Source organism: Scyliorhinus torazame, chromosome 14 (genome assembly GCF_047496885.1).
Source record: "Scyliorhinus torazame isolate Kashiwa2021f chromosome 14, sScyTor2.1, whole genome shotgun sequence".
Lineage (NCBI taxonomy): Eukaryota > Metazoa > Chordata > Chondrichthyes > Carcharhiniformes > Scyliorhinidae > Scyliorhinus > Scyliorhinus torazame.
Window position 1 is genome coordinate 97,301,857 of NC_092720.1, and position 23,542 is coordinate 97,325,398.

Below are 23,542 nucleotides of genomic sequence, written 5' to 3' on the forward strand. Positions count from 1 at the left end.
GAGGATGTAAATAGCAGAGGGAAACAACCATAGGTTGCCAAAACCAAACAAAAGAATTTTGAACATAATGAGCCAAAAATGGGGTGCGTATGGGCCGCGGCGGGTAAGATTTGGATGGAATCCCCAGGTAGGACGGTGATCAATGCCGTATGTGCTCTACCCGAAAGTAGCTGACAAGAGGGGGGTCCTCAGGCCGGGCGGGGATCAATGCCGTTTCTCCACTGCCTGATCAGTTGCGAACAGGGTCGCAAAGGGGTTGTCGTTTTGGGAGTCAGACTCAATGTCATCATCCTCTCCCAGCCGCCATACTCGTGAATGGATGAGGGTTGCCAAAGCTGCATGGTGTGACTTAGAGTCCATCTCGGCGTTTCGGACGAGCCTGTGTGAATTGTCAGGATGCCAAAAGGTGGTGTCTAATTCTGTGGGGACGGAGTCGGGGTCGTCATCGTAGGGCGGTGGTCTTTGGTGAGGTTTGTTGAGGAATGTGATCATGAAGGGATCACTCGAATCGTGTTCAGATTCGCTGGGTGTGGGTCCTGTTGCATGGGGATAGTAGGGAGGCGTGCTGTGGCTATTGCCTGTGTCACAGTCGCTGTCGCTGCTGCTGCTGTCTGTGGGCGTTCCGGGGGCAGAGTCTAGAGTTCGGGGGTGGAGTCGAGGGCGAGTCCGTGGGTGGTGTGGACGTGTTGGGGGAAGGTGGGGATACGTTGGCTGTGGGCGGGGTGTGGTCTGCTGCGTCGAGCATGACGTGGTGTGTGTGGTTAGACTGTGGGCCATATGCCTTGAGCTGGTTAATATGGAACCACGCGGTCTTCCCGTTGGGGTACTTAATTTTATACACGGAGGGGCTTACTTTGTCTGCAACGGAGTAAGGACCCGAATACTTGGGTGACAGGAACATGCAGGGGTTGTAAATGGAGAGCATGACCTGCTGTCCTACATCAAAATCCGTCGCGTGCACTGTCTTGTCGAAACAGGCCTTGCTCTGTTTCTTCCTGGTGCCTAATCTTACTGCGGCTGCCAGCTGAGCCGTTTTTACATTTTCAACCAATTGCTTGACTGCGTTCTTGTGTGTGAGGGCCGTCACTTCGGGGCTGGTCAAGTCAAGTCCGAAAAAAATTCTGTGCCTTTCATGGGGCGTCCGGTCATGAGAGTGTGTGGGGTGTATCCTGTGGATGTCGAAACAGTGTTACGTAAAAACATTAGTGCAAAAGGGAGGACTGAATCCCAAGTGGTGCTGTTTTGTTGGACCATTTACCTGAGGGTTGCTTTTAGTCCGATTCATTCGCTCCACGATACCACTTGATTGGGGGTGGTATGCGATGTGGAATTTTTGGGTAATGCCAAATATCTTGGGGACGTTCTTGATGACACGTCACGTAAAATGGGAACTTTGGTCGGATTCAATGCTGCGGGGGAGTCCCTATCTCGTAAAGATGTGGTGGGTTAAAATCTTAGCGGTTGTCTTTGCCGTGTTCGTTCTAGATGGGAATGCTTCTACCCATTTTGTAAACGTGTCTATAATGACTAAGACATACTTGTAACCATTCCTGGAAGGGGCAATGGTCCTATAAAATCAATCTGGAGGTTAGTCCAGGGGCCATTAACGGGGTGGGTGTGGCTAAGCTGAGCTTTCTTTGCGTATCTGTCTGGATTGTTTTGGGCACAGATAAGGCAATTTTCTATATAGTGCGTGACGTCTTCCTTTAAATTCGGCCACCAACAGAGCTGCCTGAGGTCGGCTGTAGTGGGGTCAATTCCATGATGCCCATGACTATCATGGAACAAACAAATAAGCTGATTCCTGTCCTGTTCAGGAACCACAGAAAGGGTGTCTTTTAGGATCACACCGTCATGTGTGTGTCGTGTTGGGTGTCCTGATACACAAATGAACCAACACAGCTGTAGATGGTACAACTTGATTTTATTAACTATAGACTTGGGTATGTTCGCTACCAGCTAGCCTATGGACCTAGCCCTATCACTAATGTTGGTGAGGCACTCAGCACATGGTCTATGTCTGAGTGTCACACTGCAAGCTCTGTGTCCCGAACTGTCTCCTACCAGAATGAGCGGGAACTCTCATGTTCCCCCTTTTATAGTGCTTATGCTCTTAATAGTGATTGGCTGCGATGTTGTGTGTGTGCTGGTTGGTCCAAATGCCTGTCCATCAGTGTGTGTGTGATTGCACCATGATATGCTGATCTGGATATCATGACATCCCCCCTTTTCACAAGAAATATGTGCCTGCATGATAATAAATAAGATTGTGGACTGGGTGCAACTAAATATGTGTGTGTGAGATTAACTACAAAATGTACAGGAGGCTAACTATATACATAGGAAGATGTCAGGTGCAACATACGAACAAAAGTATACCAAGAACGGAACAAATGCAAACTCTCGAACACAGAACGATAATAGAAACATGTCAACGGTACTGTAAACAAGTTCAGTAAGTCCAATGGAAGAAAAGAAACCAAAACAGGCTCATAAGTTCAGTCTCTCAGGTGGGCGACGAATTCAGGTTGACCGCCTCAAGAGTGGGTCAGGAGCCACCGGCTGAGGAATGGGCCTATCGACGGGCGAGAGAGGAAAATGCATCGTGGCAGGAAGCTCAACAAAGTCAACATCAGGGGCAACAGGAGGGCATGGCACCGGTGCAGAGTGTCGTAGCGAGCGCGGTGTCAAACGAAGGGCCCGCCGATTGCGGCAGCGAATAGAGCCATCAAGCATGCGAACAACGAATGATCGGGGAGCCACCTGGCGGAGAACCTCAGCCGCAGTCTCACGGCGAATGTGGGCCAGACGTGCATCAGTGGCTGGCAGATTGGCCGATGTGAAGGCTACCTGTGCCTCGGCATGGCACATGCACCCCTCGGGGTCGGACGGTGTGTTGATCGACCTAGACAGAGCATCTGCGATGATAAGCTCCTTCCCCGGGGTGTAGACAACCTGAAAGTCGTACCTCCGGAGCTTGAGCAGAATGCGCTGGAGGCGAGGGGTCATGTCGTTTAGATCCTTCTGAACAATGCCGACCAGGGGGCGATGGTCGGTCTCTACAGTGAACTGCGGAAGACCATAGACATAGTCATGAAATTTGTCAATGCCCGTCAACAATCCGAGGCATTCCTTCTCGATCTGCGCATAGCGCTGTTCTGTGGGGGTCATGGCCCGCGAGGCATAGGCGACCAGAGCCCATGACGAGGTGTTATCCCGTTGCAGGAGGACCGCATCAATACCCGATTGGCTGGCATCCGTGGAGATCTTTGTCTCCCGCGTGGTGTCGAAAAACGGCAATACCGGGGCGGTGGTGAGCTTGACCTTGGGCTCCTCCCATTCACTCTGGTGTGCAGGAGCCACTGGAACTCCGTGGTCTTCTTGACCAGGTGGCGAAGAGCAGTCGTGTTTGAGGCAAGGTTGGGAATGAACTTCCCCAGGAAGTTGACCACCCCGAGAAAGCGTAGCACTGCCTTCTTGTCTGACGGCCGCTGCATGGCCGTGATGGCTGCCACCTTGTCGACATCCGGCCGGACACCCGACCGAGAGATGTGGTCCCCCAAAAACTTCAGTTCAGTCTGGCGAAAAGAGCATTTAGCTCGGTTAAGGCGCAGGCCCTGATCTCGGATACGTGCAAAGACATGCTGGAGACGACTGATGTGCTCCTGTGGTGTTATTGACCAGATGATAATATCATCTACGTAGACGCGCACCCCTTCGATGTCCTCCATCATCTGTTCCATGATGCGATGGAACACTTCGGAAGCAGAAATGATGCCGAATGGCATTCTGTTATAGCAGAACCTGCCAAATGGAGTGTTGAAAGTGCAGAGCTTCCGGCTGGACGGATCCAGTTGAATCTGCCAAAAGCCCTTTGAGGCATCAAGCTTGGTAAATATTTTTGCCCGAGCCATTTCGCTCGTGATCTCTTCCTGCTTAGGTATAGGGTAATGCTACCTCATGATGCTGGAATTCAAGTCTTTCGGGTCAATGCAGATCCGGAGCTCGCCGGATGGCTTCTTCACACACACCATGGAGCTGACCCATGGCGTTGGTTCCGTGACCCGGGAAAGCACTCCTTGGTCCTGCAAGTCCTGCAGCTGTTGCTTGAGGCAGTCCATGAGGGGTGCTGGGACACTACGAGGGGCGTGAATGACTGGGGTGGCATCCAGTTTGAGCCGTATTTTGTACGTGTAGGGCCCATGCCCTCGAAAACCTCCTGGTTGTGCGCAAGGATTGAGTGGAGCTGCGCCCTAAAGTCTACACCTGGAAAGTCAGATGTGCCGTCAGGAGACAAAGTGTGGACTCGCCGAACGAGGTGGAGAATCTTGCACGCTTGTGCGCCTAACAGAGAGTCCTTCAAGGATCCTACGATCTCAAATGACAGCTTGGCCCTGCGCGCGTTGTGGGTGACTTCCAGCTGGCAGGACCCCGTGGCCGGGATGACGTTCCCATTGTAATCCACCAATTGACAGTGGGAAGGTAGAATGGGTGGTATGACCTTTAATGCCTGGAAAGCTGACCATGTGAGCAGATTGGCAGAGGCACCAGTGTCCAGGCAAAATGTGACTTGGGATCGGTTGACCGTCAGGGTGGCACACCACTCAACGTCCGGATCAATGGTGTGGACTGGCAGCTGCTGGTGGTGCCTACTTGAGGACAGCCTGTTCTTATGGATGACCGCAACGCGGAAGGGCTCGCTGTCATCGGTGTCGCCGGTCTGCAAGGTGTCTGGAGGTGAGCCAGTGAATGTAGGCTGAATGGCCCGCACGGTCCTGCGAGACTGGCGGAATTGTTGCGAGTTGGCAGGTTGAGGTGCTCGACAACAGGCAGCATAGTGGCCCAACCTGCCACAGCGTAGGCACTGTCGGGTTCTAGCAGGACATTGCCACTTTCAATGTGCAGATCCACAGTGGCTGCACATCGTGATGTCATTACGTTTGTAACGTTCGTTGCGCCACCGCGCATGCGCGGTGCGGTCCTGCATCGTGCGCGCCTGCGCATCGCGTTCCTCTGCCTCAGCGTCCCCTCTTTTGGCGCGTACCAGCGCGGGAGGCCTTGGAAAGCGCGCGGAATACCTGCCCTCGTCCGGGCCGTGGGCCGGGAGGCACTCAATCGACTGGACCCGCTCCGCCTCAGGGGCCCCGTGCCACGCCGTTACGGCCGCCTAGATATGGGAGTACCGGCTGGTCGTGTTTTCATGGAGGACACAGGTCTCAATTGCAGTGGCTAGGGTGAGTTGTTTCACTTTAAGGAGCTGCTGGCGTAGGGTGTCTGACACAACCCCAAAAACTATCTGATCCCTTATCATGGAGTCAGAGGTGGCCCCGTAGCCGCAGGATTGCGCAAGGATGCGGAGGTGTGTTAGGTATGATTGAAAAGGTTCATCCTTACCCTGTAGGCGCTGCTGAAATAGGTACCGTTCGAAGCTCTTTTACTTCCACACTGAAGTGTTCATCGAACTTGAGCAGCACCGTTCTGTATTTATTTTTTGTCCTAGCCTTCTGTGAATGCCAGGGAGTTAAAGATGTGGCTGGCCTGTTGCCCCGCCGTGGAGAGGAGAAGGGCTATCTTCCTGGTGTCCGATGCATTCTCCCTGTCTGTGGCCTCGAGGAATAGCTGGAAGTGCTGTTTGAAAAAATTCCAGTTTACACCTAGATTGCCAGCAATTCGGAGCGGCTGCGGCGGGCTGATGTTTTCCATGGATCAGGATGGCGGATTGCTGAAATCGTGCAGGAAGGTCTCACAGTCGCTGGTCTGCATCCACTCGTGGTATCATGTCATGTTGGGTGCCCTGATACACAAATGAGCCAACATAACTTGATTTTATTATGTTAACTAACAGGTGCAACTAACTATAGACTTGGGTACATTCGCTACCAGCTAACCTATGGACCTAGCCCTATCACTAATGTTGGTGAGGCACTCAGCACATGGTCTATGTCTGAGTGTCACACTGCAAGCTCTGTGTCCCGAGCTGTCTCCTACCAGAATGAGCGGGAACTCTCATGTTCCCCCTTTTATAGTGCGTGTGCTCTTACTAGTGATTGGCTGCGATGTGTGTGTACTGGTTGGTCCAAATGCCTGTCCATCAGTGTGTGTGTGATTGCACCATGGTATGCTGATCTGGATATCATGACAGTGTGGTCAGTGCATTTTTAAACCTATTGTATGGGGTTGGAAAGCTTCCTTTTAAAATCTCCCTGAGATTCCTATCTTGCTTCTGGGTCTGCACTAAATCCTCGATATTAGTCTGTGAGGCCTGAACTGCATTCACTGGGGCGCTTTCGGGGGGGGTTCCAAAATTGTCCATGTCTGGAACCTGCTTTAGCCAGTGCGTCAGCTTTTACATTTCTAGGTGGGGAGGAACGGTGGTGACTTGGAACTTTAACAATGCCAAATATCCTGTCCTGTGCTTTGTCTAAAATGTGCCGGAGCAATGGGGCTGAAGGGAGGGTTTTTCCGTCCGCGGAAACAAATCCTCTTGCTTTCCACAGGGGTAGGAATTCTGTGAGGCTGTCACAGACATAGAGGCTGTTCGAGTATATGTCTGCTGGGCTGGGGAAGGAATCTGGGTGATCTATGATGTACGCAATGGCTGCTAGTTTTGCCACCTGCGCGCCTAAGTGTCCTGGTAGTTTTCAGGAGATTTCTTCTAGGGCGCGTCCTCGACATAGATGCCGCATCCTGTAATGCGCTTCCCGTCTAATACAGTGGAAGAACCATCCACATATATTCTTAAAGGGGCGCACGCGTCTGTGTTCTGGGGGCTCTGGGGTGAACTACCTATCTTTCTGGGGGGGTGTTTTTGCGATAAAGGGGCCTGTGTTGTGGTGCGGTGAGATGATTTCACATTTGTGGGGGGTGCCTGGGTATTGAAGGTTGTCGGCTAGGAAAGTGTGGGTCTTGGTCCTTTTAACAGTGCTGTCCCGTCCCTGCAAAAGAAGGGTCCACCTGGCTGCTCTAAACTGGCTTACTGTACCGTCCTTAAGTCGTCTAGTAAAAGTTGGGTGGGGTGTGACTGGTATATACAGTTAAAGAAGTCACAATTTTAAGAGATACGGGAGCTAGTATATCTTTAATGGTAAGGGATGAGGAGTTATGTAGTTTGGGAAGAATGTTGCCAGAAAAGATGGTAATATGTGGAATTCAGGGTGAGAGTAGTAGTGTTCCATTATATAAGGTAAGGTTGGAAAGTCCAGTGAAGAGTGGTGAAGTGGTAGCAGGAGTAACAGAGAAACTATCTTGTCCAGGAATACAGTTTATCTTGGGTAATGATATAGCTGGATCGCAGGTGGGAGTGATGCCTATTGTGGTTGATAAGCCAGTGGAAAATCAGACAACTGAAGTGTTGAAGGACAAATATCCTGGGATTTTTCCAGATTGTGTAGGAACAAGGTTGTAAAGTCCCAGGTTAAGACAAGAGGAGAAATCAAAGAGTGAAGATGAAGTTGAAGTGCAATTATCAGAAACGATTTTTGATTAGACCTTTGAAAAAGAACAAGAACAGGTGGAGGATGAGGCGGATATTTTTAGTTCAGGAATATTGCCAGAGTTACAACAAAAAGATATAGAAATAAAACGGATGTATCAGGAAGCATTCACAGAAGAGGAATCTGAGTGTATTACTATTACCGTAAAAGTGATGTCTTGATGAGAAAATGGAAACCTTTACATATGCAGGCGGATGAAAAGTGGGCAGAAATTCATCAAGCAGTATTGCCGGAAGGGTATAGAAAGGAGGTGTTGCGAGTTGCACATGACGTACCAGTGGGAGGTCATTTGGGAATAAGGAAAACTCAAGCTAAAATCCAGAAATACATTTATTGGCCTGGACTACATAAAGATGTAGTTAAATTTTGTCAATCATGTCACACATGTCAAGTGATAGGGAAACCTCAAGCAGTGATAAAACCAGCACCCTTAATACCCATTCCAGCATTTGAGGAACCTTTTACAAGGGTCCTAATTGATTGCGTTGGACCGCTTCCTAAAACGAAAAGTGGGAATCAATGCCTTTTGAATATAATGGATGTGTCTATTAGGTTTCCAAAGGCCATTCCAGTACGTAATATTACAGCTAAAAAGATTGTGGAGAAGTTACTTAAATTCTTTACTAGATATGGGCTATCCGCAGAAATACAATCGGATCAAGGACCGAATTTTACCTCAAGGTTATTCAAAGAAGTTATGGATAGCTTAGGAATAAAACAATTTAAATCAACTGCATACCATCCAAAATCACAGGGAGCGTTAGAAGGTGGCATCAGACATTAAAGACAATGTTGAGAGCTTATTGTCACGATTATCCAGAGGATTGGGATAAAGGAATTCCATTCATACTGTTTGCAATTAGGGATGCACCTAATGAATCAACCAAATTTAGTCCTTTTGAACTAATTTTTGGTCATGAGTTAAGAGGACCAATTAAATTGATTAAGGAAAAATTGGTGAGTGAGAAATCAGAAATTATATTGTTGGATTACGTGTCAAATTTTAGGGAACGATTAAATAGAGCAGGTGAATTGGCGAGACAACATTTAAAAGGAACGTCGAAAATTTCAGTGGACAGCAGACTTTCACCAGGCATTTGGCTGCCTGAAAGCTGTGATAACCAATGCTCCTGTGTTGGAGAATTACAAGGGACTCTGTGATCAGATTGAACTAAACTGTGATCAGATTGAATGGGCAGCACGGTAGCATTGTGGAAAGCACAATTGCTTCACAGCTCCAGGGTCCCAGTTTCGATTCCCGGCTTGGGTCACTGTCTGTGCAGAGTCTGCACGTTCTCCCTGTGTATGCGTGGGTTTCCTCCGGGTGCTCCGGTTTCCTCCCACAGTCCAAAGATGTGCAGGTTAGGTGGATTGGCCATGCTAAATTGCCCATAGTGTCCAAAATTGCCCTTAGTGTTGGATGGGGTTACTGGGTTATGGGGATAGGGTGGAGGTGTGGACCTTGGGTTGTGTGCTCTTTCCAAGAGCTGGTTCAGACTCGATGGGCTGAATGGCCTCCTTCTCCACTGTAAATTCTATGAACTCTATAGAGTATCTGACTTTAAAGAGAAATGCCAAGGCGTAGAGAAATGGACGGATCGTGCAGAGACCTTCTTGTTCAAAGAGACTGTCAATCGAGAAGGATTCCAGTTGGAGGAAGAAGGGGAAAAAATGGTCTATATTATTATACCTGTTTCCGTGTGTTGTTTTTTTGACATGAAAAAGTATATTTACTGTGTGCATTTCTTAAAGGATAATGAAAAGGTGAAAAATGAAACCATCTTGAAGTTGATGGTTTTTTTTTCTTGGGGGGGAGGTGTCATGTGAGAGTACCTTTAAGAAATGGGTGTTTATAAATGGGTGTGTACATAAATATATGTAGTGTGAGTACCTTTAAGAAATGTGTGTTTCCCAGTGCAGTGATGTCAGAGAGTGGGTGGAGCTGGGCTGTCTGTCCGCTTTTAACTTTCGTTTTAGGCTGTTTGCTGCAGGGTGTGTTTTCGTTTTGTTTTCAGAGCTGGATAGCTGCAGTCACAGCCAGGTGTATGAATCTCTCTCTGTAATCTAAAGACTGTAAATCGATCCTGGCGATTTAAAACTAATAACAGGAGTGACTTTAACCTGATGTGCTTCTGGTAAAAGATGTTTTAAGTGTAATGGATGTCAAAAGGAAAGCTTAAAGGATTACTTAGCGTTGTATTCTTTGGAGGTTGTATTCGAATTAATGGTTACTAAGATGTTCACTGTATGATTTAAAAAGGTTAACTTGAGTTCATAGAATAAACATTGTTTTGCTTTTTAAAAATGCTTTTCCATTTCTGCTGTACCACACCTGTAGAGTGAGCTGTGTGCTCCCCATACTACAATCTATTAAAAGTTGTGGGTCAGGTGACCTCCATGATACACTTTGGGCTTCTCTAAACCCTGGCCCATAACAATGGTGAAAGGATAGTTATGGAAAAAGTGGGACCTGTCAGAGATGAAGAAGGGAACTTATGTGTAGCTGCAGAGGCCATGGGAAGGGATTTAAATTGATATTGATGTCTCCGTGTTTACAAAGGAAATGGATGATGCAGATAGGAATGGTCCAGGAGGAACACTGAGATATTGGCTAGGATAATCGTAAAGAGAGAGGAAGTATTCAAAGGGATGGTATCCTTGAAAGTTGATAAGTCACCAGGACCAGATGGATTGTTTTTGAGGCTACTGAAGGAGGTCAGAGAGGTGATAGAATTCCGAAAACTCAGCATCAATCAACAAGCATTTCTCCTGGTCAGGACTGCATAAGGATGTAGTACAATTCTTTTTTTCTTTTAAATTTCGAGTACCCAATTCATTTTTTCCAATTAAGGGGCAATTTAACATGGCCAATCCACCTACCCTGCTCTTTGGTTTGTGAGGGCAAACCCCACGCAGACACGTGGAGAATGTGCAAACTCCACACGGACAGTGACCCAGAGCCGTGATCGAACCTGGGACCTCGGCGCCGTGAGGCAGCAGTGCTAACCTACTGCGCCACCATGCTGCCCTGAATGTAGTGCAATTCTGTATAGCCTGTCATACCTGTAGATAAACCACAACATGTGATTAAACCCGCACCTTTAATACCCACACCAGTGTTTAAAGAACGATTTAGTCTGGCACTGGTCGACGGCATAGGACGGTGGTCTAAAATGAAGACAGGGCATCAGTATATTCTTATGGTCATCGATATGACTAACGATTTCCGGAAGCTATAGGTTTGAGAACAATTACAGTTAAGGTAGTAGTAGAAATGTTGACCCAGTTTTTCCACATGTTTTTCTAAAGGCCTACCTTTAGAATTGCAATCTGACCAGGGTTCTAACTTCATGTCTAAAATTTTCCAGGACATAATTTTTAGTTTGTGTATCAAACAGTTAAAATAACTTTTCGTAAGATGAAAAGGGTCAAGTGTGTCAGGTGGTACAAGTAATGTTAGAAGACAGTAATGGGAAGAGTGAGGGCGAAGAAGAAGGAGAAAGTACACAGAATAACCCTCCATAGTAAGACCAACAAATACAGTCACCTGAGGACAATTAGAAGCCCAGTTTGCCTATTTAGAAGCAGAACAGTGTGAATATCTAATAAAGATACGGGAAAAATATATATATTTTTGTGTGGCCACACCGGAGTGCACTCCATTAATTAGTCATGATGTAAACATAGTAAACTCTGAACATGGACTAGCAACTGGATCCTCGACTTTCTGACCCATAGATCACAATCAATAAGGTAAACAACATCTCCTCCATGATAGTCCTCAATACCAGTGCCCCGCAAGGCTGCGTACTTAGCCTCCTAGTATACTCCCTATACACACACGACTGTGTGGCAAAATTTGGCTCCAGCTCCATCTACAAGTCTGCTGATGACACGACTGTAGTGGGTCGGATCCCAAACAATGATGAATCAGAGTACAGGAGGGAGATAGAGAACCTAGTGGAGTGGTTTAACAACAACAATCTCTTCATCAATGCCAGCAAAACTGAGAGCTATTCATTGACTTCAGGAAGCAAAGTATCGTACACACCCGTATGCATCAATGATGCCAAGGTGGAGATGATTGACAACTTCAAATTCCTAGGTGTGCACATCACCAACAATCTGTCCTTGTCCACCCACGTTGACACTACGACCAAGAAAGCACTACAGGACCCCATCTTTCTCAGGAAACTAAGGAAATTTGGCATGTCCACATTGACTCTTACCAACTTTTGCAGATGCACCATAGAAAGCAACATATCTGGCTGCATCACAGCCTGGTATGGCAGCTGCTCGGCCCGAGACCATAAGAAACTATAGAGAGTTGTGAACACAGCTTAGTCCATCACATGAACCTGCCTCCCATCCATTGACTCTGTCTACACCTCCCGCTGCCTTGGGAAAGCGGGCAACATTATCAAAGACCCCTCCCACCTGGCTTATTCACTCTTCCAACTTCTTCCATTGGGCAGGAGAAACAAAATTCTGAGAACACGCACTAACAGATGCAAAAACAGCTTCTCCCCCGCTGTTACCAGACTCTTAAATGACCCTCTTATGGGCTGATCTGATCTCTTCACACATCTTCTCCACTGAGTAGTACTGTATGCTTCACCTGATGCCTGTGTCTATGTATTTACATTGTACATTTATGTATACCCTATGTTTTTTTCATGTATGTAATGATCTGTCTGGACTGTATGCAGAATAACACTTTTCACTGTACCTCGGTACAGGTGACAATAAACAAATCCAAGAACTAAGACCAATAACGGAACATCCGTTTCAACTAAAACCATGGAGACTCGTTCAATTAGAGGCGGAAATCCAGTGCATGTTAGATATGTTTCAGAAACAACAGTGACAATGGTGTGGTCCACAGAACGCCAAGTAGAGTTTGGGAGATTGTGGTCCCTGTTAGTGGGCGTACCAGTGCTGGCCACCCTAGACTTTTCACGACCATTTAAAATGGCCATTGATGCCTGTGAGCTGGGGAGGGGCAGTTCTATTACAAGATGATGATGCAGAATAGATGTTTTTCAAAAAAAGTCTGTGCCAAAGAAAGTATTCCACCATTGAACAGGAAGCCTGAGCCTTACTACTAGCCCTTCAGCACTTTGAAGTATATGTCCGGCATGACAATCAACAAAGCTTAGTTTATACGGACGATAATCCGCTTGAATTTGTAGAAAAGTTCAAAACCTGGAGTGCAAGATTATTCCGTTGGAGTTTATTGTTACAACAATTTCAATATTAAAATTGCAGACATCCCTGGAAAAGATAATGTGATAGTGGATGCTTTTTCAAGTGTTTTAGGGCTGACTAGTTACCAATGTAGAGACTAGGAAGGGAACTTATATAATGATGAATGGATATGTGTTTGTGATTTATGTCTTGCATACCTCATAATAAAATGTCTGTTCACTTGACGTTACAGTCCTTTTAGGGAGGGGCCCGTCCTGTTGATTCCCTTATTATCCATTACTTTTATTTTTCAATTATCATTTCTAATCCATGGATGTTTAATGGACATATACCTTTAAGTAAAGCAGAGGAAGTGAGGAACTCAAAAGTTACAAAATAGTACACTGTGCAAGCTTTCAAACAGCAGAACTCAGACTTTTTGCCACCCGAGAGAACAGAAAGACCCGGTTCGATAGGTTGGCTGGTGGCCAATAAATTGGCCAAAAGGCTATAACCTGTCCGGCAACAGACGGTGATTGGGTTCTCCCATGTGGGTTGCATTCAGAGAACCAAGGAAAAAAACGTCTGGTCCTGGACACTCAGAGAAGTAGCTGTGAGTCTCCCTCTCTTTCTCCAGAAAAGCTGCATAGCTGCTGTATTTCTGAACCTGAATGAACCTACAGTGAAAACTATTACATACTGAAAGCAGAAACCTCGAACTGAAAGCCTGGACTGGAGGAATGTGTGCCAGAAGACAGCCATCTGAAACAAAGACTCTTATGCTTTTACTTCCATCATTATTTTTACACCCCTCTTTTCCCCTCTGTGTTTACTTGTCTGTCTTGTGTGCGTGTAGATGGTGGGGTGAGTTAAAGAGGGGGTGTTCGGAATTAGATAATAATTAGTTAAACAGTTAAATTTGCTGCATATTTAATTATAATTATTGTTATTACTAAAATTAAATGTGTTTAAATTTACAAATCTGGTGACTGTAGTTTTTTAAATTTAGAGTACCCAATACTCTTTTTCCAATTAAGGGGCAATTTAGTATGGCTAATCCACTTACCATGCACATCTTTGGGTTGTGGGTCATCTATTAAATGAGATGCACCCAGGTTTTGTTTGATTACATGATTTAACCAGCTTAGGTACTTTACAGGAGCACTTAAAAGTTCTTTGAATAAAAAAAGCAATATAAAGATCTTTTTAAAAGAAATTTAGAGCACCCAATTCATATTAAAAATGCACGTTATTAACTCATAATTCATCAGATAGTTCATTTCTTTTTAAAAAACACGATCAAAGAAACAAGTGTCATTAATAATGATATGATACTTTTAAAAATAAAAGTGTGTGATCTTTGGATTGTAATTTCTAGATGTTAAACGTTTACGGTCACGAACTACAATGTACTCTTATATGTTCTTTTATGGTTGTACTTCAATGGTTGTATTACAAGTAAGGGTTGCTTGATAAAAATGTGAGCATGTTTTGGAATATTTTCAGTCATGTAGTCAATGTTTGGTACTCAGGATATTTGAAAGAAACACTTCACATTTTGGTAATGAGAAGTACTTTAAAAAAAAGAATTTAGAGTACGCAATTCAGTTTTTCCAATTAAGGGGCAATTTAGCGTGGCCAATCCACCTAACCTGCACATCTTTGGGTTGAGGGGACGAAACCCACGCAAACACGGGGAGAATGTGCAAACTCCACACGGACAGTGACCCAGAGCCGGAATCGAACCTGGGACCTCAGCGCCGTGAGGCAGCAGTGCTAACCACTGCACCAATGAGAAGTACTTTTATGGTTTATATAATGAGGCAATCTGATTTTAAAATAATTCCAATATACAAGACTCTCTGGAAGAGCTTTTTAAATCTCCATTTCAGCTGATGGAGTGGTATAAGTTGAAGGCTCACTTAGCACATGCCCAATGCAAAATGATTAATCTAATAAAGGAACATCTCTTTAGCTGCTAATCGTAAAGTGCAGTTCATCAACTGTTCTGCATAACAAGACATGTTTCTACATTTATGTTTATCGGCTGAAGTCAAGCTGCACAAATGTTGCAAATAATGAAGGGTCCAAAAATCAAAGCATTATAAAGGTTTCATCTTCAACTAAATACATATCTCCCAAAGTTGATTTTACCCCCTACAGTGTGACTATATTCTTTGTCTGAATTTAGGTGTTTAAAGCTAAAAGTCAACCAAAAAGGAGACGGTCTTTTTCTTGAATTCCATACTGAACTTTGTGTTCTTCAAATAACTTAACTAATGCGTCAATATATTTTCTATGTATTGCGTCAATCTCTTCATTTGAAGGGGCGTTGTTTTGCTGTACAATGATTGGTTTTCCCACTGTAAAACAAACACAGCAATGCATTACTCTTGAGTGCTAACACATGTCCTGTCATTTTTCCTCATCCTTACGTTTATCTGTAATTTTCAGAAGAATGGCATCTTTACTGGGAGTATAGTGGAATTAGTAGAAAATTGAGAGTTTTTTCAATAGTTCCAAAACCTCTTTAATCTAATTTTGAACTAATGATAGAAGCTTTGATTTTCAACTGCCGATTTATATGATTTTAAATTTAAACTAAGGTATAATACCAAAAGTTTTAAAATATACCTATTTTGTTCTGGAAGTGATTAATCTGGAAGCCAGTTCCATTTTTTTGTAGTTAAAAAGTACTTTTGACAGTTACAGCAGCAGAAAAAAAGTTACAAATGCCGCATAAGGAGCTAGATAGTAGATGAAATCACGTCTGCCATTTTGTAGCCTGGATTTCTTTTGCTTGTGGTTGGAGGGCTGCAGGTACCCAGAGGTAGCTTGCCATTCAAGAAAGGTGGAAAATTGTTTGGCTTGTACAAGAAGTAGGTCAACAGTTGGAGGTGGGACGAAGGATGTCAAAGAGTCTTTAGCTTTTTTTTTAATGGGTTCAGGAAAGGTGGTAATGCTCCTTCTACTCCCACAGAAGTGGAAGTTTAAAGAAAAAAAGTTTTGTTTCTTTTCCATGTACCTTCTTCAGGTTGTTTTAAGGATTGCACTCAACAGAAGTATAAATGTATGACCTCTAACCCAAACTTCCATAAGCTTTTACAGAGTGTAATGGAAGGCTCGGGTAAAATTATCCTTGTGGATGAAGATGATGGCCCAAAATTTGATGGTGCAGCACTTCTTGTGCCATATCCAGTCAGTTAAATCTTTTCCTTCAATCTTCAGTTCAAAGAAATATAACCCTGCAAATTGATGGATGTGCAAATTGATGATGATATTACAAGGACAATCGGACATCTGGGACTTGGTCAAGCAATGAGACAAGCAGTCTATCTTCTTTACTGATGAGTATTGAGGATGCAGAAGGTAACAGAAATGGTGGGGAAGGAAGTAATGTCAATAAGATAAAATCAACTACAGAAAGACAAATAAAGGAAATGGGGAAAAGAGGATTGCATTAAAAGAGCATAACAAAGCAACAGACAGGAAAAGTAAGGAAAACATTTTTTAAAAACTCTGACAACAATGAGGCTCCAAAGTTTCAATTACTGCCTTCTTGGGCTCAAAAATTAAATAGCAGGCTGAAGAACAAATTGCCTTTTGCACAACCCAAGACTTGTCAGAGGCCTAACAAATTTAATTGAATTTCGAGGAGGTGATCAGGTGAGTAGATGAGAGTAGTGAGGTTGACGTAGTTTATATGGATTTCAGCAAAACTGTTGACAAAGTCCCATATGGAAGACTGATAAAGAAGGTAAAACCACAGAGTAACTTGGCAAGTTGGATCCAAAACTGGCTTTGTAATAGGAGGCAGAGGGTGGTGGTTGAGGCTGTTTATGTGACTGGAGATCCAGTGGTGTACCATAGGTGTCAGTGCTAGGTCCCTTATTGTTTGTGATATATATATAAATTATAAGGATAAAGATTTTGGGGGGATGATAAGTACGTTTGCGGATGACACGAAGATTGGCAGGGTGGTTAATAGTGAGGGAGAAGGTTTTAGGTTGCAGGAAGATATCGACGGGCTAGTCAGATGAGCAAATCAGTGGCAGATGGAATTTATCCCTGAAAGTGCGAGGTGATGCACTTTGGAAGGAGTAACAAGACAAGGGAGTGCTCAATGAATGGCTTGTCCACAGATCCCTCTGGACAGATGAATAGAGTAGTTTAAGAAGGCATAGGGGACACTTGTCTTTATCAATCATAGTACAGATTACAAGAGCAAGGGGGTTATGTTGGAGCTGTACAAAATGTTTGTTAGGCCACATTACCGTGTGCAGCTCTCGCCTCCCTATAGGAAGGATATGATTCACTATAGAGGGTGCAGACGACTTCCAATGACGGCATGTAGGTGGAGATTGCACGTTAGGTGGCTCCTGCTTGAGACAAAGGGCTCAGAGGTGGAGGACCTGGAGAACAGGTCAAGGCGGTAAAATCTATGGAATGTAGGCCTGCCTGAGGGGGTGGAGGGCCCAAGGCCAACCGAGTACTTTGCGAAGTTGCTGGCAGAGCTTTTGAGAGAGGGAGAAGAACCCTCCCGCTATGAGCTGGACAGGGCATATTGGTCACTCGGGCCCAAGCCGAAAGCAAATGAGCCACCCAGGGCAGTTATTTAAAAAAAAAAAAATTTAGAGTACCCAATTATTTTCTTTTTCCAAATAAGGGGCAATGTAGCGTGGCCAATCCACCTAACCTGGACATCTTTGGATTGTGGTGGTGAAACCCACGCAGATACGGGGATAATGTGCAAACTCCGCAAGGACAGTGACCCAGGGCTGGGATTCACCAAGGGCAGTTATAACTTTCATGTTAAGGAGAAGGTCCTGAGTTAGGAGAAGGTCCTGAGTTGGGCAAAGCAATGATGAGAGGGAAGGCATTGGTATTCCAATATATCAAGATTTGAGGTGGAACTGATGAGAAGGGGGGGGGGGAGGGGGGTGAAAGAGGCACTGTACAGCAAAGGAGTGAGGTTTGGAGTTGTCTACCCTGAAAAGTTCAGGGTGATGTTCAACTCAAGGGATTTCTACTTTGTGGAGGCAGCAGAGGCGTTCGTGAAGGCTGAAGGGTTGGGACAGAAATAAGAGATGTGACTGGAACTGGGATTGAGGGGACTTTGTCTTTATCTCTTTTTGTTGTTTCTCGTTTTGTATTTGATGGTGGGAACGTACGGGTTTTGTGTTGGTTGAATGGGGGAGGGTACTTTACCTTTGTTTATAGTCAGTTACAAGTATATTCGGCTTTGGAGTTATGTTGGCTTTCTGGAGGCGGGGTATTGCACTGGTTTTGTTTGTTTTTCCAGGACTGAGGTATGGTAGAGGGGTTTGGGAGGAGCGGGGCCTGGGAAGGAGTCTCTGCACTAGTAAACAAAGGTTGGCTAGTGAATGGGAGTGTGATGGGGGGAGGTGCCATGATCATTGGAACCTGGTCGAATAGGGTTCGATGGGCTGGGGGGATGGGATCGATACTGGGAAAGGTGCTTGCAAGAGGAAGAGGATGGGGGGATTCTGGGAGTGGGGTGGGGTGGAGGGAGGGGTTCGACTGTAACAAAAGGATGGGGCGGGCAGGCTTGAGGGGCAGGGCCCGGGCCATGATGATGGCAGATAGGAGGGGCAGAATAGTGACGTGTAATGCAAGGGGGTTAGGGGGGCCGGTGAAGAGATCAAGGGTTTTTATACATTTGAAGAGCTTAAAGGTCAATGTGGTGATGCTGCAGGAGACACATTTGAGTGTGAAGGATCAGGTGAGGCTTAGGAAGGGTTGGGTTAGTCAGGCCTTTCACTCTGGTTTTGATAGTAGGGCTGTGGAGGGTAGGGGTATTGGTGGGCAAGAGGGTGAGGTTTCAGATGGAGAAGGTGGTGCCGGATCAGGGGGACAGGTACGTGATAGTGATGTGGGCGCTATAAGGGTGGTTGGTGGCACTGGCGAGCATATATGGCCCTAACTGGGATGATGCAGGGTTTGTGAAGAGGGTGTTGAGAGCCATCACGGATCTGGACATTCATGAGCAGATAGAATGTTGGGGCGGGGGGGGGGGGGTGGTGGGGGGGGGGGGTAAGGGTGTGTGTGGATTGAAATATGGGAACCGAAGGTGGACAGGTCCCAGCCACGCTTGCTGACCCAGTCGGGCGGGGGGGGGGGGGGGGGGGGGGGGGGAGTTCAAATGCATTGGCTGGGCTCATGAGGGAGCTGGGAGGAATGGACCAGTGGAGGTTCTTACATCCGAAGGAACATTTGTTTCTCTCTCTGGTACTCATGGTGTATTCGAAGATTGACCTTTTTCGTGGTGGCAAAGGTGCTATTGGCTGGGGTTAGGAGGTCAGAGCACTCAGCAATCATGATTTGAGATCACGCTCCGCATTGGATTGATGTGGTTTTGGAGAAGGGGGCAGCCCAGAGGCAAGGTTGGAGAACGGACGTGCTAGCGGACCAAAGCTCCTGTGACAAGATTGGGACGGTGATCGAGGAATATGTGGGGTTTAATTACAAGGGGGTGGGTTTCGCAGTCGGTGATTTGGGAGGCTCTGAAGGTGGTAGTGAGGGGGGGCGAGATGATCTCATTCGAGGCTAAGGTGGATAGAGAGGAATGCCAACGACTGATAGAGGAGATTTTGGAGGTGGATGGGAGGTATGCGGGGACCCGGATCCGGATCTCCTGGCCAGTAGGAAGAAACTGCAGGACCAATTGTCCATGGGAAAAGCGGTGTGTCAGTTGAAAAGGGTGAGGCGGTCGGTTTACAAGTATGGGGTGAAGGCAGGACGTATGCTGGCCAGCCAGCTCCAGAGGGAGGCAGTGGCGAGGGAGATTGTTCGGGTATGGAATAGGACCGGGAAGGTGGTGGTGGCTCCAGAGTAGATTAATAAAGTATTTGAAGAATTTTATGGGGACTTGTATAGGTCAAAGCCACCGGAGATGGGGATTTCTGGATGGGCTGGAGTATCTGAGGCAGGGGAGGAGGATAGAGCAGGGTTGGATGAGCCGGTGGGGGAATTTAAAGAAACAATGGCGGCGTTCATGGTTGGAATGTTTGAAGATGCGGTGGGTAGGGGTGTTTTGCCGCAAACGATGGGGGGCAGGCTTCCATCTCGTTGTTACTAAAGTAGTACAAGCAACTGGTTGAGTGTAGGTCGTACAAGCCCATGTCTCTGCTGAATTTAGATGCCAAGTTATTGGCAAAGGTGCTGGCGTTAAGTTTGGAAGGGTGTCCCCCGAAGGTGATTGGGGAGGACCAGGCAGGGTATTTGAAGGGAAGGCAGCTGTTCTCGAATGTGAAGAGGTTGCTGAATGTGATCCTTTCTCTGGCAGAGGGAAGGGAGATGGAGGTGTTGGTGGCACTGGACGCAGAGAAGGTATTTGATCAGGTAGAGTGGAGGTATTTGATGGCGGCACTGGAGAGATCTGCGGGATGGCAAATCCAGCCCCAGGGTCCCAGGTTCGATACCCCGCTGGGTCACTGTCTGTGCGGAGTCTGCATGTTCTCCCCTTCTCTTTGCGGGTTTGCTCCGGGTGCTCCGGTTTCCTCCCACTCCAAAGATGTGCAGGTTAGGTGGATTGGCCATGCTAAATTTCCCTTAGTGTCCAAAAAGGTTAGGAGGGGTCATTGGGTTAGGGGGCTAGGGTGGAAGTGAGGGCTTAAGTGGGTCGGTGCAGACTCAATAGGCCGAATGGCCTCCTTCTGTACTGTATGTTCTATGTTCTAATTAGGTTTGGATTGTTTTATTTAGAGCAGAGAAGGGCTGAGGGGGGGGGGACCTGATTGAGGTGTAAAAGATTATGAGGGGTATGGACAGAGTGGATAGGATGCAGCTTTTCCCCTCAGTTGAAGGATCAATAACGAGGGGCAGGAGGTTTAGCGGGGACATGAGGAAAACTATTTTCACCCAGAGCATTGTGGGAGTCTGGCATGCACTGCCTGGGAGGGTAGTAGCGGCGGGAAACCTCACAACCTTTAAAAAGTACATGAATGTGCACTTGAAATGTCATAACTTTCAAGCCTGTGGGCCAAGTGCTCGAAAGTGGGATCAGTGTAGATTTATTGTAGTTTTGTCATTGCAGACTCGATGGGCTGAAGGGGCTTTTCTGTGCTGTATGACTCCATGACTAATGTATAGTGGTGTGAACCCGGGAACTACTGTGGCAAATCTCAAACCTGCTTTCAGGCAACATTATAGGTTTTGTGGTCAAGTAAACCAATGAAGTCTAGAGTGAACGCCAGCCTTCACTGGCATACACTTAGTCACATTAGGCAGTTGAAAGCATTTAATAGTGTGACACTGAAACTTATTCCAGAGCAAAATGCTGCCGATGTTGGTAATTTTAAATAAGAACAAAAAACAGCTGGAAATACTTAGCAGGCCAGGTGGCATCTATGGAGGGAAAGAGAGTTAACTTTTCAAGTCAATAACCTATCATCAGAACATCATTATTCTTAGTGGTAGCAATGACTTCCTCTCCACAGGAGCAGATCTTGTCAGGTATTTCTTTAGAAACTCAGATAATGATCAAAGGTAGTTTCCAAGCCTATCTCAGATATGAAAATGAATCTGTTCAATAATTGTTTTATCACCACACCTCTAAAATGTCTTGAAATACTCAAATAGCTCAAGTTGTGATAATGTTTTATATTTTTTCTTACCTATTGTGTAAATAGGTTTCCTGTATGGTAGCAACCCAAAACAGTACTGGAAGACACCCCTGGCATGAAACAGTGGCATTGTCAATCCTGCAATCTTCTGCAAACGCTCCTGTGTTGCTCGAAGAAAAGACCCTTTTGGATTGTTTACCTGATTAAAGAGTTCATTTTCCCCAAAGGAAAAGACTGGGACTAGATGCGCCCTGAAAAGAGTTGTGAATTAATGTACAAACGGTAAATTCAGTTGTAACAAATCAGAATGCACAACTTAAGGCTGAAAAATTAAATTTGGCTCTCTTGATTACATAAATACATAGATACATAGAAGATAGGAGCAGGGGGAGGCCTTTGTCATGATATTCAAACACACACATCATGATGGACACACTAACAGGCAAATCAGAGTACACAACACCACAACCAATCACAGACAAGAACACCAACCACATAAAAAGCACGAGCACGACACCTGGTGGTCAGTAGGTCTGGGGAGAAGGGAACAAGAAAGAGCTGTTAAAACATCACAAGCAGGGAACCCCCACGTGCAGAGTGCAAAGACCAAACTGTAAATAGTAAGTTTAAATAAAATAGCGTTGTACCATATGCAACCGTGTTGGCTCATCTGTGTGTCAGAACACCCAACACCACATGGTACAGGAGTGGATCGATACCTGCCTACTAACCTGCCATTCTGGACATGGACCACACCGACAAACCGCAGCCGATGCAAGTCGCGGGGAACCTAGGTACCAACTGGAAGCTCTACAGGCAGCAATTTGACCTGTACATCCGTGCCACCGAAAAACAGAATGCCTCGGATGACACGAAGATTGCAATGCTCCTCTTCTACGCAGGTCAGCACGCCACCAACGTCTTCAACTCACTGGTGTTCGAAGAAGGCGAAAACCAAGCCAAATATGACACGGTCATCCTCAAACTGGACCAGCACTTTCAAGTTGAAGTAAATGAAAGTTTTGAAAGATACCTCTTTCAGCAACGCCTGCAAGGTAAGGAGGAGCTTTTTCAACCCTTCTTGACGCACCTCCGGATTCTAGCGCAGTCCTGCGGTTACGGCACCACCACAGAGTCCATGATCAGGGACCAGATTGTTTTTGGCGTTGCCTCTAGTGGCCTACGCCAGCAGCTTCTTAAAATGAAAAGCCTCACCTTAGCGTCTGCTGTGGAAGCCTGTGTCCTCCACGAAAATGCTACCTGCCGTTTTGCCCGATTTCAGGCGTCCGAGTTGGCACGGAGGGGGTCCCCAGCCGTCGAATCGGCAAGCCAGGCCGCCCACGACGTCGAACGCATCCAGGCCGTCGATTACTTCCCAACCCACGGCCCGGACGACAGCGGCCGCTTCCCGCGCTTTTCGCGGTCTCCCGCGCAGGTGCGCGCCAAAAATAACGGCCACAACGAGGGACGCACTGCGCAGGCGCGCCCACCGCAAGATCGCACTGCGCATGCGCAGTGGCGCAACGAACGCCGTGACGTCATGACGTGCGGCAATTGTGGAGCTCTACATTTAAAAGGGCAATGTCCTGCAAAAAACCGACAGTGCCTCAGATGTGGCAAGATGGGCCACTACGCAGCCCACTGTCGTTCGGCTCAACCCATGGATCCGGCGCATCCTCGACAATCTCGCAGACAAGTCAGGACCGTCCAGCCCACGCATCAAGACTTCCAGTTAAGTGATGCAGATGACCAGGATGCCTTCCGCGTTTCCGTCATTGATGTCAACAAGGTCAATGCCATCAATCCAGCCGATGAGTGGTGTGCCACCCTGACGGTCAACCGATCGCGCGTCGCCTTCCGTCTGGACACCGGCGCATCCGCCAACCTGATTGCTTACTCTGCAGTCCAGGCCATGAAGGTCAAACCACCCATCACGCCATCCCGGCTCAAGATGGTTGACTATAACGGGAACGTCATCCCGTCCATAGGATCTTGCCAGCTACAGGTGACTCACAAGATGTACACGGCCACACTCCCCTTCGAAGTTGTCGGCTCATCAAAGGACTCGTTACTGGGCGCACAGGCGTGTAAGGTCCTTCACCTGGTACAGCGCATTATGTCTCTCTCTCCAGATGAGATATCCGACTTCCCGGATGCTGAGTTCCACGCAAATCTCCATTCCCTCCTTGCTCACAACCAGGAGGTTTTTGAAGGCATGGGGACATTGCCATACACGTACAAGATTCGACTCAGACCGGACGCCATCCCTGTCATTCA

The 23,542-nt window shown here is 46.5% G+C and overlaps 1 protein-coding gene across 3 annotated transcripts in view; it reads right to left on the reverse strand.

Moving 5' to 3' along the window:
- Positions 1-1,905: 1,905 nt before the first annotated feature.
- The window catches only part of LOC140389901 (2-acylglycerol O-acyltransferase 1-like), a 47,223-nt gene continuing 25,586 nt past the window's right edge, over positions 1,906-23,542 (reverse strand). Inside the window, exons 6-8 of one of the 3 annotated variants that reach the window (XR_011934505.1) lie at positions 21,317-21,516; positions 12,899-15,043; positions 1,906-5,794 (exon numbers count right to left, since the gene is read on the reverse strand). Coding sequence is in view for 2 of the 3 variants with exons in the window: in XM_072474532.1 (XP_072330633.1) it covers positions 14,889-15,043; positions 21,317-21,516 (355 nt within the window). In the remaining variant the exon portion in view is untranslated. Of the gene's footprint in view, positions 5,795-12,704; positions 15,044-21,316; positions 21,517-23,542 lie in introns of those variants that run through there. The other 2 variants (XM_072474532.1, XM_072474533.1) reach the window with 2 other exon arrangements.